Source organism: Antedon bifida, chromosome 8 (genome assembly GCF_963402885.1).
Source record: "Antedon bifida chromosome 8, ecAntBifi1.1, whole genome shotgun sequence".
Classification (NCBI taxonomy): Eukaryota; Metazoa; Echinodermata; class Crinoidea; order Comatulida; family Antedonidae; genus Antedon; species Antedon bifida.
Genome location: NC_136233.1, coordinates 8289064 through 8307939, shown reverse-complemented (window position 1 = coordinate 8307939; position 18876 = coordinate 8289064). Strand labels below are relative to the sequence as shown.

General features: G+C 31.5%; 2 protein-coding genes across 7 annotated transcripts in view; one reads left to right on the top strand and one right to left on the bottom strand.

Moving 5' to 3' along the window:
• The window catches only part of LOC144849798 (uncharacterized), a 53730-nt gene extending 45756 nt beyond the window's left edge, over window positions 1-7974 (top strand). For 2 of the 4 annotated variants that reach the window (XM_078706859.1, XM_078706861.1), the window contains 6 exons: window positions 595-723; window positions 1980-2117; window positions 3519-3551; window positions 6473-6604; window positions 7232-7357; window positions 7677-7974. In XM_078706859.1, coding sequence (XP_078562985.1) covers window positions 595-723; window positions 1980-2117; window positions 3519-3551; window positions 6473-6604; window positions 7232-7357; window positions 7677-7834 — 716 coding nt within the window. In that variant the 3' untranslated portion in view covers window positions 7835-7974. Of the gene's footprint in view, window positions 1-594; window positions 741-792; window positions 933-1979; window positions 2118-3518; window positions 3552-6472; window positions 6605-7231; window positions 7358-7676 lie in introns of those variants that run through there. The other 2 variants (XM_078706860.1, XM_078706862.1) reach the window with 2 other exon arrangements.
• Window positions 1-18876, bottom strand: part of LOC144849845 (uncharacterized) — a 54609-nt gene that overhangs the window by 25748 nt on the left and 9985 nt on the right. The window lies entirely within an intron of this gene.

Sequence of the window (18876 nt, the reverse complement as noted above, 5' to 3'; positions counted from 1 at the left end):
TTTTTTCAACAAAAATGGTTTTCTTGATAGCATGAATATTTTCCAGAGTGATAGTATTATCTGATAATAAAACAAACTCCGACAAAAACGTTATTATTCTTATTTCTGAATAAATAAAGCTCGATATTGGATTGCCTTCCTCTGGAGTTTTATATTATCATATCAAACTTATTAGTGGATCCTCTGGTATAGTATTATGTGTAGAGATAGTGTACAAAAATTAAATTTATTCAAACAATGAACTTCAAGCATTTCCTTTGTTCATAAATGCTAATTCAACAATTGGCAACAGTTTGTACAATATAATTATTTGGCCTGCATCGTAAATAAGCAGTTCAAAAACAATCTTATGATTATTTTACTCCTGTTAATCAATGTTAATATAAGAAGGCAGTACAGTTTTTAAATAAATTAAAATAAACACACATACTTCTTACATAATATTACATTTAAAAAAAATAAATGTTGGCAAAATACGCATTTTATTTGGTAACACATAATGTGAAATAAATTCCATCATTAAATATATTTTTTTTTTAAACCTGACTTTTGTATCTCGTGTTTATTCTCCATAAATGTTATGTTTCCCTAAAGGTTGTAGGGATGTACAGAGGAAATGCCCAATGTGGGCAGAGAAGGGCGACTGTCTAACCAACCCTAATTTCATGTTTCCAAACTGCCCATTGAGCTGCAATAGCTGCAATGATACAAGCTATGATCCAGGTAATAATGAGAAAGAGGTGCATACGAGGAATGGAATGATGGTACTGTAATGTTGATAATGAGAAAGAGGTACAGACAATGAATGAAAGGATGGTAATGTTAATAAGGAGAAAAGGGTGCAGAGTAAGAATGAAATGATGGTAATGTTGATAATGAGAAAGAGGTGCAGAGGAAGAATGGAATGATGGTAATGTTAATAATAAGAAAAAGGTGCAGATGAGGAATAGAATGATGCTAATGTTGATAATGAGAAAGAGGTGCAGAGGAAGAATGGAATGATGCTAATGTTGATAATGAGAAAGAGGTGCAGAGGAAGAATGGAATGATGCTAATGAGAAAGAGGTGCAGAGGAAGAATGGAATGATGCTAATGTTGATAATGAGAAAGATGTGCAAAGGAAGAATGGAATGATGCTAATGTTGATAATGAGAAAGAGGTGCAGAGGAAGAATGGAATGATGGTAATGTTGATAATGAGAAAGAGGTGCAGAGGAAGAATGGAATGATGGTAATGTTGATAATGAGAAAGAGGTGCAGAGGAAGAATGAAATGATGCTAATGTTGATAATGAGAAAGAGGTGCAGAGGAAGAATGGAATGATGGTGATTTTGATAATGAGAAAGAGGTGCAGAGGAAGAATGGAATGATGCTAATGTTGATAATGAGAAAGAGGCGCAGACAGTAAATGAAATGATGGTAATGTTCATAATGAGAAAGAATTGCAGATGAGGAATGATTGATAATGAGAAAAAGGAATGAGGAAAGGGTGCAGTTAGTAAATGAAATGATGGTAATGTTGATAATGAGAAAGAGGTGCAAAGGAATGAAATGATGGTAATGTTGATAGAGAAAAGCTGAAGACAATGAATGGAATGATGGTAATGTTGAAAATGAGAAAAAGGTGCAGAGGAGGAATGAAATGATGGTATTGTTGATAATGTTAAAAAGGTACAGACAGTAAATGAAATGATGGTAATGTGATAATGGGAAAAAAGGTACAGACAGTAAATGAAATGATGGTAATGTTGATAATAGGAAAAATTGGTGCAGAGGAGGAATAAAATGTTGGTGATGATGAAATCTTCATAATAATTATTGTGAAAATGATGAAGATGCTGACAATAATTAAGGGAATAGAAAAGTGACAAATAATTTCTACTGAACTACACACTAAACAATGTTAGTTGTTATAGTGTTGTATTTGGGATACAAGTTTCTTTAAATTAAAGTAAGTAAAAACATTTATATTCATCTCAGGTTGTATTGACAAAACTAGACGATGTAAGGCCTTATCTGACAAAGGTGATTGCCAATCAAATAGAAAATGGATGAAAAAGAACTGTCCTCTTACATGTAATACTTGTACAGATGTTAAAGGGAAAGCTTCTAAGCCAAGTAAGTTTTTAGAAATGTTCATAAATAGCACATAATAGGATGCTGACTAAAGAGTTGTAAAAACCACTCTATAGTTTGGTATATTTGTATATAAGTAATATCTATTCAATAAAATAAAATCCTACTTTCTTTCTTTCTTTTCTCTTTTCAAACATTATGCTTAAACCAATTTGTAGTAAATTAGACTAGTAATAAATCTCTTTTAGATGGCTGTAATAATTTCATGAGCCAAATACTGGTCAGTAGAGAAGGTTTGTGGAACACAACACAAGCATTTAGGCCTGATACTTGTCAATCCATGTTGATAGTTGGTGCTTGGAAGTTGGAATGTCAATGAGAGTTCAACTTTTCTAATTTAATTAAATTGTGTCCATAATCATCAATGGGGAAGTCTTCAAAGATTTGTGGAACCACACGTTTTGTGTATACTGACATCCTCATGGTAATTGCCTTTGGCAAATCACTTGCCCATCCTTGTTCAGGACATGGGTATACTTAACACACTGCTAGTCATTATTCCATTCCCATGTGGCATGTGTTTTTTCAGATACTAATTACTATTTACAAGTTAATTGAAGACTCTTCAGACAAGTCTCAGATACTTATAGACAGTTTCTTTCTTTAAAAGTATATTCACTATTTAGTAGTAGCAAATTTAACGGGTTGAACAGCTTCACTGAAATGAATCACCAAGTATAATTAATTAATATACTTTCTTTACCTTAATCCCATTATATACAATTACTGTATCATCTAGAGTGTAGAGCAAACAACTATTATTAATAAATAAAGTTCAGTTCCATGCTATAGTTACTGGTATCTAGTGTATATATATTGCATATTATCAAATATAATTTAATATTATTTTACCAATTTATTTTAGTGTTTCAAATTCAAATATAATGTTCACTAATCTAGTAGATCTTTTAAATAATGAATAACTATTTCTTGCTGATGAAGCACTTGTATTATTATAAAGAAATACAGAAAGTCATCGGTTCATTTTTTTCTGATAACTTGAAAGTGCCATCCAGCAGTGAAGGTGCTAGTAATACGCCTAGCATTTGTTTTGCCCAATCCAGCAGTTAAATTTCAATATCATAAAATGTTCTATTTTATTCAATACAACAAGCTATCAGGTCTCCCATTAGGTCAAATTTCCATGGTATTGCACTAGTGCCTACATCGAAAAATAATTTAAGGGGTATTTGGATCATTTGTACTGGGTTGAGGTGAGTATTGTCACTAAATCAACTACATGTACCATAAGGCCTTAGTTTCAAACTAAAGGTTACAACCAACCCTTGCATTTTTTGTCACTCAGATTTGAATAGTCACTATTGCTTGAAATACAATTTGACTTGGCACAATGTGTGATAATCCTAGTACAATCTATTTCAGCTAACAAAACCAGAAAGTCTAGAAGTGTGGAAGGTATTTTGGAAAAGCATGGTTTGAAGAAGCATGCCACTACAATGCATTGTGGTCAATTACTAGTACTATCAGAGATTAAACGTTCTTAAATTATAATTGCCTTTTTGTTTAATCTTTAAAACAGATTTGATTTGAATTTTTGTTGAATTGAATTAATATATTATATTATGATTTTCTTTTAGCACAAGTATTTATCATCATAAAATCATAAATGTACTTTTAATTTGTTAAAAAACAAATGTCTTCTTCTTTCCCTATTCAGGGAATTAATTTATACTCAATCATTCTTACAAATACAATGCACTTGAGCACTATTGATTTAATGTATGCCATTATACAACCTGCAAATAAAATTACAACCACCATATTGTTGTGATTACATTATACACATTCAGCAACTAGTTACTGCTATGCAGTCACTTTTTTTATTAATTAAAATTAATTAATTACATTGCACATTGAACAGCATGTTGATTTACAGTAGCCTGTAATAATATTAACAATGTTATTTTCTGGTTTATAACTGTTGTTGACATTGATAGGGTGACTTTTGGTGATATTTCCAATACCTTTGATTTGCATGCTATATATATATAACTTAGTTCTCTAGTATTTTAAATAATCTCAGTCTTTTTTGCAGTGGCATATGGTTACTGTGATTGATAACAAAATTGTTAGAACCAATGTGTGTAAAATCAATGTGTCAAACGAATGTGTGTCAAACGAATGTGTGTCAAACCAATGCGTGTCAAACCAATGCGTGTCAAACCAATGCGTGTCAAACCAATGCGTGTCAAACCAATGCGTGTCAAACCAATGCGTGTAGAACCAATGCGTGTCAAACCAATGCGTGTCAAACCAATGCGTGTCAAACCAATGCGTGTCAAACCAATGCGTGTCAAACCAATGCGTGTCAAACCAATGCGTGTCAAACCAATGCGTGTCAAACCAATCAGTGTCAAACCAATGCGTGTCAAACCAATGCGTGTCAAACCAATGCGTGTCAAACCAATGCGTGTCAAACCAATGCGTGTAGAACCAATGTGTGTCAAAACAATGCGTGTCAAACCAATGTGTATCAAACCAATGCGTGTAAAAGAAATGTGTGTAAAACCAATGAGTATACAACCAATGTGTGTAGAACCAATACATGTAAAACCAATGTGTGTAAAACCAATGTGTGTAAAACCAATGTGTGTAAAACCAATGTGTGTAAAACCATGTGTAAAACCAATGTGTGTTAAAACAACTCTAGAAAGAATCAATGTGAACAAAACCAAAGTGTGTACAATCAATATGTGTAATGTGTGTAGAGTGAACAATGCACGTAAAACCAAGGTGTTTCAAACCAATTTGTGCAATGTGCAAAACCAATGTGTGTAAAACCACTGTGTTTTAAAACACAATGTGTAAAAATACTGTGTGTACAACCAATGTGTTTAAAATCAGTATGTGTAAAACTTGTGTGTGTAGAACCAATTTGTGTAGAACCAATCAATGTATGCAACCAATGTGTGTAGAACCAATGTGTGCAAAACCATTCATGTTTGTGGGTGTAACCAATGTGTGTAGAACCAATCAATGTATGTAACCAATGTGTGTAGAACCAATGTGTGCAAAACCATTCATGTTTGTGGGTGTAACCAATTTGTGTAGAACCAATCAATGTATGTAACCAATGTGTGTAGAACCAATGTGTGCAAAACCATTCATGTTTGTGGGTGTAACCAATGTGTGTAGAACCAATGTGTGTGAAACCAGATTGAAATGTTCAAGATGTGTGCAAAACCAATGCTTGTAAAACCAATGAGTGTAAAATCAATGCATGTACAACTAATGTGTTTTAAAACCTGTGTGTAAAAACTACTGTGTAAAACATGTACGTATGTAAAAAAGCAATGTTTTGACCATTAGAAAAGAGCCTTTACACAGTGACATACCTGACTTTTTAAAAAGAACATAACACAAACTAAAATTACATAAGCATAGAAATTCATAAACGGCAAATTCATTTATTTGACCTTCAGTTCACTCTCTATGTTTCTTATGTTTCAATTGTTTAAAAAAACTGAATTGCCAAGAATTGTTAAAAGGTTAAACAGCTGTAAACATCAATACTAGATTTTTATCTAAAAACACTTAAACAAAAAAAAAAAATGTATGTATATTTATTTGCAAGATAAGATATAAACAGATTACTCATATCTTTAGAGAATTCTTAGAAGACGTTTAAGTCTCTTTCCCTGGTTTGTTCCCATAAAAATGTTTATAAACCACTAATTCTGTTTATTAAATGCAATTGAATATTGAGTCACAGTGTAAAACCAGGCAGAAGAGTGGGATAATGTTACACCCTATTTAAAACATAATTTATTATACAAAATATTGTATAAATACAAAGTCTTATTGTCAAGCTAAATGTGACTCAATGTGTTATTGAATAGATTTATAATTGCTTGGAGACTAGGTCAATTCAGAGCATATTAATAATATAGAAAAATAAATACTAATTGCATTTGAATGTCTGAGAAAGTTATGTTTAAACACTATGTTCATGTGTTCGGTTTGTTTTAATTTGCTTCATATAATATAGTAGTAGACAAAGTTGTTCTGCTTAATTTAAAGTATGAGTGGGCCACCAATTATGATGAAATAAGTACAGTATTATTTTTCTAAAGATATAGTCTTTACAAAATAAATAAGAAGCAAATCGTGCAAACACTATACAAATTTATCTGTTGATGAATGTGTGATAATTTAGCATTGTTTCAATCCAACTCTTCAATCCCTGTTAAACACAGCCCTGCCATTGACATGTGCTATCTTCACTTCATTTAAAAATGTTCATCTTAAATGTCAGTATGAATTTTGTTTTTGTTTTTATGCATTTCACTAATCTAACTTTGTTTTCTTGTGTCCAGAATGCAATGATAGTTTTGCATACTGTCCAGTCTGGGCCAAAGATGGAGGATGCTCATCGCAGCCAGAGTGGATGGGAAGAAACTGTCGTTTGAGTTGCAACACATGTACAGTTAAATACAATGGGAGTATGGGTATGTTAAACCAAATAAAGCTGAACATTCAATTTAAAGCAAAACTGCTCGGCTCCAAACTGTTATGAAAGGTGGCAGCATATGAGACGAGAAGTCTAGCCAATAGAATATCAAACTTTTATTAATCACCTTTAATGTAAAATATTTCATAGCATCTCAACCAAGCGATTTTTGAAGTGGGGTTCAGTGGTGTATTATTGATTTTTAAATAGGGGAATTGGGGCTTACACCAAATAATTGAGCCACATATATGAGCAATGCATAACAGATCAAGCGATCATATTTTCAGAGACCAAAGTTACCTCAAAACGGAGTGTCGTACATTCTTTTTGCATTAAAATGTTCAATATCAGCCTATAGTAAAGGCTGTTTTGAACTTGCCTGTTTGTATTTTTGAGCGAAAAGAGCTAAGGCACGACGTTGAAAAGAAATATCTTTAAAATTTGTGGGGGGTCAAAATTTGAGATCAGTTGCTCTCCCTGACCCACCACCCCCTCCCCTCCCCCGTTCCCACGCCGCTGAGGGCCTCTAAATTTCCAGGCACTGTAATTATATTTTAATAATGTTCAGTTCTTTCTTTCATCCCTTATGCTTTGAATAAAGTATTCATTTGTAATTACATTTCAGAATGCATAGATGGTTCTAAAGAATGCCAATTTTGGGCTCTGAAAGGGAGATGTACGAATGATGTTAAAGAAATTCCTTATCAGTGTCCAAGGAGCTGTCAATTGTGTTCAAATCCTAAAGACAATGGTAATTTTTTAGTGGGGTTTCTGTAATTGTTCCGTAATTGTAATATCTACTGCACACATTTAACGACGCCTTTCTCATATATACATAATACAGTTTCTGTCAAAAGAAATGGTAATGGTGTTGGGCAATTTATTTAGGCTTAGAAGATGTTTTAATGTGTTATATGTGTTAAGTTCGAGCTCTCTGTTTAGTTTTAGTATTAGAACTATGCATAGAATATAAATCTCTGGAAAATGTTGTCCTGGTCATCCTAGTAGTTTTTTCCCCTATTTCTGACTGTAGTAACTAAAATCACACAACACCTGTCTTTTCTTTACAGAATGTAAAAATTACAGTAAAAGATGCAAGGTGTGGGCCACAACCAACTGGTGCAAGGCAAACCCAGCATTTATGAGCCGATTCTGTGGACACAGTTGTCGAACTTGTACAAAAATTAAGAAAGCTAGAAAGAAATCGGGCAGACATAATCAAATATAAAATTCTTTCTGCTTTCAGGATGTGGTTGTTTTGGCAATTTTTATTCTCTATTCATGTTTATTAACTTTTTTCATATAATATCAACATACCTGCCAAACCCTGGGTTTAAAAATCTTTTGAATTTTTAGAATCTGGAGATTTTAAACAAAAAATTGGGAGATTTCAAGAATAACCAATAACGATGCAAAATACTAAAAAAAGACTAATATTTGCTGCCCTCAATCTGTTGGATAGTTGGCCGTTGGTGGAATTCAATTCACTTTGAAAATGGCTTTTGTTTATTTTTTTGTGAAATACACACTAATAATCAAAATCAATCAAATTTATCAGGGAATTTTGTAGGACATTTGTGAAACCAGGGGAAATATATGATAAAATCAGAAAATCGCAATAGTGTAACAAGTTGGGTCAATACAACCTCTGTAGCAATAGCATAGTTATTTTAAAGTATCAATTGAACGAGCACCCACGCTCTTTTACTATCCTTGCTGTATTTTTACCATACTTATTTGTGGCTTTCTATATTTGTGACAACAAGGAAGTTTCCTTCAAGTATGTTATTATCAAGCAATAATTACTTTTAACTATGTTAAATATTAACAATAGTCATGAAAAAGTTTACACTTACAGGCTAGGTTTTACTAGCATAGGCCTAATTAAAAGTTTGTACTGTTCACAGTTCATAATACACAATGTTAAACATATACCAAAATACAACCACTTGCCTATAATACATAGCATATCATTTATTTACATTCACTATTTATACATGGACAAATTCACTGGTAAAACACATTTTCAAAAAATATTAAAAAGCACAGATAAGCAAATGGCAGACAAATCATTCATCATTGTCACCTGACTGAGTCACCTGACAATACATTAGCTTCTCTCTTGAGCGCCATATATTACAAGCTACAGTGTATACAGGGAATACATCTGTTTTATCTGTAATTCACAAATAATTTTGATTTTTCTAAAATTTTATTATACAAGCAAAATATAGACATCTTACTCATTGTAAGTGAACGTTAGCAGGTTTAATAGAAAGGAAGGTTTAATTGAGGGGGAGTTTTAAAAGAGAAGATATGGTTTAAAGTAGGGGTAGGTTTAAAGGAGATTTAGGAGGAGGGTATACAAGTTAAAAACAAGACAAATGTAAACACCTCTTATCACAGCCAATCCCTGTGAGGACTGAGATTCACATACTACAAAAATGTATTTCTTTGTGATTTATTTACAAACAACCTATGCCCGCTACGTTAAAACCATGGATTAAGGAATAGAAGGATATGCATCAGTTTGAGATCAAACCTTCCATGACTCTAACCGACAGAGCAGTTTTGATTTGATTAGGCCCGGTGATTGGCTGTGATATGGATGACATAACCACTAGCCAATCACCAGGCACTACAATTTAAATATAATCATAATTAAGGAGATTCATGAAGAAACCAATGCTTAGCCATATATTAAAAACATGTTTGTTGTACTGCACACCACTGCACACAGTTATGACATACATGGTCAGATGCATTATTTAATATTCTATAGATTAACACAATTTTTTATTTCAGGAGGTTGCAAGACAATATGCAACTTTAAATTATAAAATTGCATATTTCAATAATATTACCAACTACTTAAAATTACGGTCGTAAGAAAGTGAACTTTTTGTAGTCCGATTGTGATGAAATTTAAAAAAAAATTTCTCAGCAGTATCTTGTTGTTGTAAATCATCGACGCAGACATCTCAATAAAAAAAAAATCAGACTGCGCATACGATTTCTACATGGCTACGTTTTGTTCTCAAAAAATGTAACAGTTGATTAGCAGCATCCTATAGAGGGCCGCGGTTAGAGACACAGAGTTCAAATAGCATGTTTGTTTGATTGGCAGCAGTGCTTTAGTATAGGCGAGCGCGTTGGAAAATTGTTTGATGTCACCATTGATGCGTATCCTTCTATTCCTTAATCCATGTTAAAACTACCATCTGCTGGTTCTTTAGCAACTTTTTCCATGGCCAATAATAGCACAGTTGGTATTTTATTGCAATGAACTTTTCACCTAAAACCATAGATTATATTTATTTTCTTGCTCCAACCATGCAGTGCTTTGAATGGTATTGTTAGGATATAAGTTACATAAGTTTTTAATTGGGCCACCATGTGTCTCAACACAGCTGGCTGTGTCAACCATAATGAAACTGCCCTCCATCAGCTTCTATTTTTAAGAAATAACATGAAACCATCAAAAAACATTTAAATACATATTTTGTATGAATTCTTATACAAGTTATCACCTTTTAAAAATGTGTACATTGCTTGTGTGTATTGTAATTTATATATTATCATCAGTAATTATTACTGTTTTACATTTAAGTTTTATTAATATTTTATATTATAAATTATTTTGTTTATGGTATTTTCTATTGTTGCGTCCATATTTTAAGTATTTAAGTTAAGTTTGTACATTATTCACATTTTGTTCATATTATAAGCTGATGTGTTTTAATTTGTTTCTATATGTGGTCAAGTGATAAATAAAATTTGCAAATGATAAAATAGAACTATTTTTTCCAGTGATTTTTATTAACAGTTAATCTTTTGAAAGCTTATGAACAAAGTAAGATTTTCATACTTTGAATACAAAGGATTGCAATGACACTTAAGATATGCTTAGAAAATAGAGACCTATATTCACACCTACAGAATTATTCCTTAGGTATGGACTTGGTAGGATAAGACTAGTGTGAACCACCTGCTATATGAAACAATACTCATAATATTGGTTGACTTATAATATTCGCTGAATACATACATACGTTTCTAAGTACTTTACACAGTATTTATATTGCACTTTATACAGTGCAGTGGACTAGTAACTGTAGATACAGATAGAGATACAGAAAACTTTTTATTGTCCAAATAAACTGGAAATTGCATTGCTTACTTATACAAAAACGGATATAAAAATATAGTATAAAAATGTAGTATTATTACAATAAATATAAAAATATAATATAACAACAATGAATAATATAATAATACAATCTTAAAATTACAGTTCATAAAAATTTTAATTAAAAATTAAGAATATTACTATTAAAAAGTGTCTTATTATTTCATTATCAATTTTTTTTTTTATTGTTATGTGCCATTACCAAAAATTATTGTAGTTAAATTTTCATCGTTAAAGATGGGAGAAAAAATTTTTGAACAAAAACGGTACAATACCTTGTGGTACTTCCATGTTTGTACAAATAATGTCCGATTCTGATATTATGATTTACCCTAACAAACTTAAGAAGATCAACGAGGAATTTAAAAACAAACAAAATTATTTGAATTTTCTAGTGTAAAAACACTCTAGGATATGGATGGATATTTTAAAGTACATATATATATATATAACTTTTACTTAAGGGTCCCTTTGTGTCGAATTGCCACCAATGTTAACAACGACAACATGTGCAGAGACGGATCAGTACACCAGAATAACCTCTAACATACCCTACACCAGGTTCTTTAAAGTGCACAGGATTTTAGTATCTGCAAAAAGAAAATCCTTCCGTCTTGAAGAAGATGTATCTCAATGTTGAGTGCTACAAAAACATTGGACATGCAAAATGATTGTATTCTATTCAAAGATAATAACTACAGACCCTAAACTCAAAACAAAACTGAAAGTATACACCAAGAATCATTTCAGAAGCTTTTATGAATTTCTTGATGATAGCGATGGATGACACATTCAAGGGGAATGGAAGTTATAATAAATAGCATTTCATTACTGTAGTAGGAGTAGCATTCAGATGTCAGAACTTTCGCCGGCATACAGCTACACAAAGAAAAGACCATATAAAATTTATTTTTTTTTGGACATAACAGTCAAATATATAGGACAGCTACAAGCAACTTTTGAGTGAGGTACCTTAGATGGTATGTATTCTACTACCGTACATATTTTTATTTTATAAAGAAATAGCTACGAGATACTATTTGCAAATTAAGCATTTCATTTTGTATTATTAGACGCACAAGAAATCAAGTTTTCCCAAACATCGAAAATCTTTTGAAATAGAAATAGAAAAAATGAATCTTATGACCCACACCTATTGCTAACTTCAAACATGGCAACATTCAATGAAGAAGTTAAATAATGCAAAATGAAAAATAATCAAAAAAATCATCAAGGCTTGACTACTTTTAAATGGTAAAAAAAAAGCTGAATTTACCACAGATGATTTAGCAAAATATTTAAGAATGTTAGCAAAAAGCAAAACTGAGTTAAATAAAGCAAAGAAAGTCAATTTTGATATCTTGGTGAAGAGAAGACTAGAGGAAAGAATTTAGATATTCAAAGAGCAACTTTACCCACTAGAGACGAAAAACACAATGGTTTATCTTGATACAATAAAGAGCACACTACAAATTAATTTGCATGTGGACCAACACGTTGTAACCTTCTTATTGATAAGCATAAGCATTTGCCATTTCCATCCATTTGAACGCTGCAACGACATCCCATTTGAACCAGGTATAGACACGGTGTTCAAATTAATGGAAGTAAAAGTTTCCAAAATGCAACACCATAGAGCCGATATGCTGTCTCACACTGGACAAGATGAGTATCACACTCAGCGTTTAATACAATCGATGAGTGAAGTGATACTTTGGAATGCGACGCTCTCTGGTAACTCTGGTGTAGCCCCACATGGTTTTCATGATAAGAGGACTTACCTAAAGATTCATTTTTAACAACTGCATTGTTTATTCAACAAGCAAATCGTTAGTTTGATTTAATTCAATTTAGGCCAATCATCCTTTAGTAATGGCATTAAGCATATTAAATAAGAAGTATAATGAAGCTATATCATTCCTGGAGGCATTTGCAATATGTTCATACAGTAGGATCATTAAGACTTAAAAGAATGGAAGCCAATACAAACGGGTTGAGTTCTTCAACCTTCGTACTAGAAGTTCAACACAAACTCAGCCAAAGATTGAAGTTCCCATTAACATCCCGATTGACACAGGATTGCTTGGAAAATCTCTGTTTACCAAATCACTACAGTTTAAATTCCCTCTGAAAATAATTGCAAAAACACAATATTTGAAAACAGTATCTACTGGTGGTAGCTAAAATCAGGACGATAGTGAATTTCTAGTTGATCTTTTGAATTGTTCTATTCTGCAACATGATGAGGTCGGCCATTGTATTCATATATCAATCACATGTACACGACGCAGATAATTCTGAGCTTAACAGCTTATATTAATTAAATGGATAATGTGTATCTAAATTTTCAATTCAAAACTGCAATCAGGACACCAGATTCCATTGATACATTGACGCCTACTGGGCATAGTTTGATTAACGAAGCTGAAATGATCTTTAAAGAAATTAAGAATCATTCCTTTAAGAAAAATATGTAAAATGAAAAATATTTAAACTTGCTGAAATCAATGACTACGCTTCCTTTGGTGGAAAGAAGCTAGAAAAATGAACGAAGGTCCATAACTTTGGCCTCAATGCAGCAGTGGCAAACACGAATTTGGAGAGGCTGCTGCAAACTTCTATAAGATATAGATTTTTATGTCGACAATGGACTGTCCAAAAGAGATGCTACCTTGTCTTGCCTTTGTGCAATGGCAGCTGGTTAAAAACTACATATTAAAGTTGAGTTTTAATTCCAAAGAGGCCCATACCGTTTTATTTATTAATTATTAAACAACACCTGTGAGAGTAGTATTTGATGGAAAGGCAAGGTTTTAACGTTTCAATGATTATTTAGAGATTATAAGAGAGAAAATGTGGTACACTGGTATTTATTGTTGCCCACCACGAAAATGAAGTTGGTATAATCGCTGAATTCAGTAAAATATTCCAGACTGAGACTCTGAAGAAATTAAAGTTCAATTCAGAAAGTGGCAATTCAACATTGAGAAGGTGTGTGACGAATCAGAAAATCATTACTGCTTTGGGAGCAGAAGAGTTGTAATAACTTTTGTAGAATTTGCTAGAGAATATGAAAGCCTCTTCGATCGCTGGTAACGATTACACCCAACTAAGTCTGTCGAAACTCTAAATCTCAAAGATGTGAACAGAACTATTGAAATTGAAAAGAAAGGTTCAGATATGGATTAGAGAATTTAAGGAGAGAAAATCAAACCTGTAATTAAATTTTTAAGGGGGTTCCAGAAGCATCTATAAACGACTCTTATGAAGATAAAATAGCCCACGACGTAACCGGTTAAAAGGCAGCGCAAAATAACCAGTTAAAAACACCAATTCAAATCGGTGTTAGAACACTGTTTAACCGGTTATTGCTGAGCAATTTTTAGCTGCAACATGAAATAACGGTTATTTGATTGACAGTTGTGACAGATGCCGTCGCGTCCTGACCTTTTGTGTTGTTTTTGTACCATGTGTGTTTTCCTCGTGGTTTGACAGTGGAACGAAGAAGTAGTAAAATCAAAATGTGGATGGATGAAATAACCAGATATGTGATTCAGTTGTGGGGAGAGGAAAAAGTACGGGGAAGGATGGCAGGTAACAGAAAGGATTCTCAAATATATAAAAACATTGTTGCGAACAACACAGATCACGAACAAGTTAAAAAATTTGAGGTGTCAATACACGCTCGCGAAAGACAAGAACAGCCGTTCTGGTAAGGGACGTATGACGTCGCCCATTTATGAGGATTTAAATCGTATACTAGGCGATCGGGCGCTACACGACCCTCCCCATGTTATTGAAGGTGGCAGGAGAATTAATGTTGTTATCGATGGTAAGTAGACTTTACAAAAAAAAAAACAAGATATTTTTTTATCTAGTACAGTACGGGTCTTTCGCCCTTTTGGAGAAACAATGGGCTCTAACCTGCTAGCCCCCTGCTAGTTAGTAAAACTGTCGTAAGCGGAATAGGCAGGTAATCAATATACTAAAGGAAAACCAAACATCTATATTAATTTTGAAAATAGCAAAATAGATTAAATCAGTGCAGTATACAGTAGTTATTTGAAGAAGTCCTTGATGACTCAATAAGTGTTGTAGCCTGTACTAATGGAGCCTATGAAAGATTAATTTTTAGGTCCCTAAAGGTTTAGTAATAATACTAGCACTTTATCGATATCACTGCATGCCATTTGGCACAAAGAATGCTAGCTCAAAGATTCCAAAGGCTCATCAATGTAATTATCAAGGATCAACTGATACGATGATGATATAATTATCTATACTGACACTTGGGAAGATCACCTATATACTGAATGAATTAATTAAATCTTAACTCTCTTTTTATATTTCACCGACACTGAGTGACAGGAATAAATATATAGGAATGTCATATTTATCAACTTATAAACATATTAAGGTATATCCACCTTGAGTATGAAAGATTCTCCTGAATGAATTAATTAAATCTGGACAATTAATTTCAAACAATCTTACATTACTATACGATACAATAAAAGTAACTCTCTTTTAATATTTCACCGACAGGAATAAGAATGTCATATTTATCAACTTTGATATATTAACCTTGACTATGAAAGATCCTCATGAATGAATCAAGGAAATATGGACATTATTCTCAAAAAATCTCACCTTTCTTTATGATACAATAAAAGTAACTCTCTTTTTATATTTCACCGACACTGACTGGAATAAATATATAGGAATGTCATATTTATCAAATTTGCAAACATTTTAAGGTCGTATATCAACCTTGAGTATGAAAGATATTTCTGAATGAATTAATTAAATCTGGACATTTAATTTCAAACAATCTTACATTACTATACGACACAATAAAAGTAACTCTCTTTTTATATTTCACCAACACTGAGTGACAGGAATAAATATATAGGAATGTCATATTTATCAACTTATAAACATATTAAGGTATATCCACCTTGAGTATGAAAGATTCTCCTGAATGAATTAATTAAATCTGGACAATTAATTTCAAACAATCTTACATTACTATACGATACAATAAAAGTAACTCTCTTTTAATATTTCACCGACAGGAATAAGAATGTCATATTTATCAACTTTGATATATTAACCTTGAGTATGAAAGATCCTCATGAATGAATCAAGGAAATATGGACATTATTCTCAAAAAATCTCACCTTTCTTTATGATACAATAAAAGTAACTCTCTTTTTATATTTCACCGACACTGACCGGAATAAATATATAGGAATGTCATATTTATCAAATTTGCAAACATTTTAGGTATATCAACCTTGAGTATGAAAGATATTTCTGAATGAATTAATTAAATCTGGACATTTAATTTCAAACAATCTTACATTACTATACGACACAATAAAAGTAACTCTCTTTTAATATTTCACCGACAGGAATAAGAATGTCATATTTATCAACTTTGATATATTAACCTTGAGTATGAAAGATCCTCATGAATGAATCAAGGAAATATGGACATTATTCTCAAAAAATCTCACCTTTCTTTATGATACAATAAAAGTAACTCTCTTTTTATATTTCACCGACACTGACCGGAATAAATATATAGGAATGTCATATTATCAACTTGTAAACATTTTAGGTATATCAACTTGAGTATGAAAGAGACTCCTGAATGAATTAATTAAATCTGGACATTTAATCTCACAAAATCTGACATTACTTTACGAAACAATAAAAGTAACTCTCTTTTTATATTTCACCGACACTGACCAGAATAAATATATAGGAATGTCATATTTATCAACTTATAAACATATTAAGGTATATCCACCTTGAGTATGAAAGATTCTCCTGAATGAATTAATTAAATCTGGACATTTAATTTCAAACAATCTGACATTACTATACGAAACAATAAAAGTAACTCTCTTTTAATATTTCACCGACAGGAATAAGAATGTCATATTTATCAACTTTGATATATTAACCTTGAGTATGAAAGATCCTCATGAATGAATCAAGGAAATATGGACATTTATTCTCAAAAAATCTCACCTTTCTTTATGATACAATAAAAGCAACTCTCTTTTTATATTTCACCGACACTGACTGGAATAAATATATAGGAATGTCATATTTATCAACTTGCAAACATATTATGGTATATCCACCTTGAGTATGAAAGATATTCATGAATGAATGAATTAAATCTGGACATTTAATTTCAAACAATCTTACATTACTATACGATACAATAAAAATAACTCTTTTATTATATTTCACCAACACTGAGTGACAGGAATAAACATATAGGAATGTCACATTTATCAACTTATAAACATATTAAAGGTATATCTACCTTGAGTATGAAAGATTCTCCTGAATGAATTAATGAAATCTTACATTTAATTTCAAACAATTTCACATTACTTTACGAAACAATAAAAGTAACTCTCTTTTAATATTTCACCGATAGGAATAAGAATGTCATATTTATCAACTTGGATATATTAACCTTGAGTATGAAAGATCCTCATGAATGAATCAAGGAAATATGGACATTTATTCTCAAAAAATCTCACCTTTCTTTATGATACAATAAAAGCAACTCTCTTTTTATATTTCACCGACACTGACCGGAATAAATATATAGGAATGTCATATTTATCAACATGTAAACATTTTAAGGTATATCCACCTTGAGTATGAAAGATATTCCTGAATGAATTAATTAAATCTGGACATTTAATTTCAAACAATCTCACATTACTATACGATACAATAAAAGTAACTCTCTTTTTATCTTTCACCGACACCGACCGGAACAAATATATAGGAATGTCACATTTATCAACTTGTAAACATTTTAAGGTATATCCACCTTGAGTATGAAAGATTCTCCTGAATGAATTAATGAAATCTGGATATTTAATTTCACAAAATCTGACATTACTTTACGAAAAAATAAAAGTAAAACTCTTTTTTTATTTCACCGACAGGAATAAGAATGTCATATTTATCAACTTGGGTATATTAACCTTGAGTATGAAAGAAATAAATTCTCATGAATGAATCAAGGAAATATGGACATTTAATCTCAAAAAATCTCACAATACTTTATGATACAATAAAAGTAACTCTCTTTTTATATTTCACCGACACTGACCGGAACAAATATATAGGAATGTCACATTTATCAACTTATAAACATATTAAGGTATATCCACCTTGAGTATGAAAGATTCTCCTGAATGAATTAATGAAATCTTACATTTAATTTCAAACAATCTCACATTACTTTACGAAACAATAAAAGTAACTCTCTTTTAATATTTCACCGACAGGAATAAGAATGTCATATTTATCAACTTGGGTATATTAACCTTGAGTATGAAAGATTCTCATGAATGAATCAAGGAAATATGGACATTTTTTTAAAAATCTCACAATATTTTATGATACAATAAAAGTAACTCTCTTTTTATATTTCACCGACACTGACCAGAATAAAGATATAAGAATGTCATATTTATCAACTTGCAAACATTTTTAAGGTATATCCACCTTGAGTATGAAAGATTCTCCTGAATGAATTAATTAAATCTGGAAATTTAATTTCACAAAATCTTACATCACTTTACGATACAATAAAAGTAACTCTTTTATTATATTTCACCAACACTGAGTGACAGGAATAAATATATCTAGGAATGTCACTTTTATCAACTTATAAACATATTAAGGTATATCCACCTTGAGTATGAAAGATATTCATGAATGAATTAATTAAATCTGGACATTTAATTTCAAACAATCTCACATTACTATATGATACAATAAAAGTAACTCATTTATTATTTCACCAACACCAAGTGACAGGAATAAATATATAGGAATGTCATATTTATCATATGTATAAACGTATAAACATATTAAGGTATATCCACCTTGAGTATGAAAGATATTCCTGAATGAATTAATTAAATCTGGACATTTAATTTCACAAAATCTTACTTTATGAAACAATAAAAGTAACTCTATTTTAAAATTTCAACAACACTGAGTGACAGGAATAAACATAGGAATGTCGTATTTAT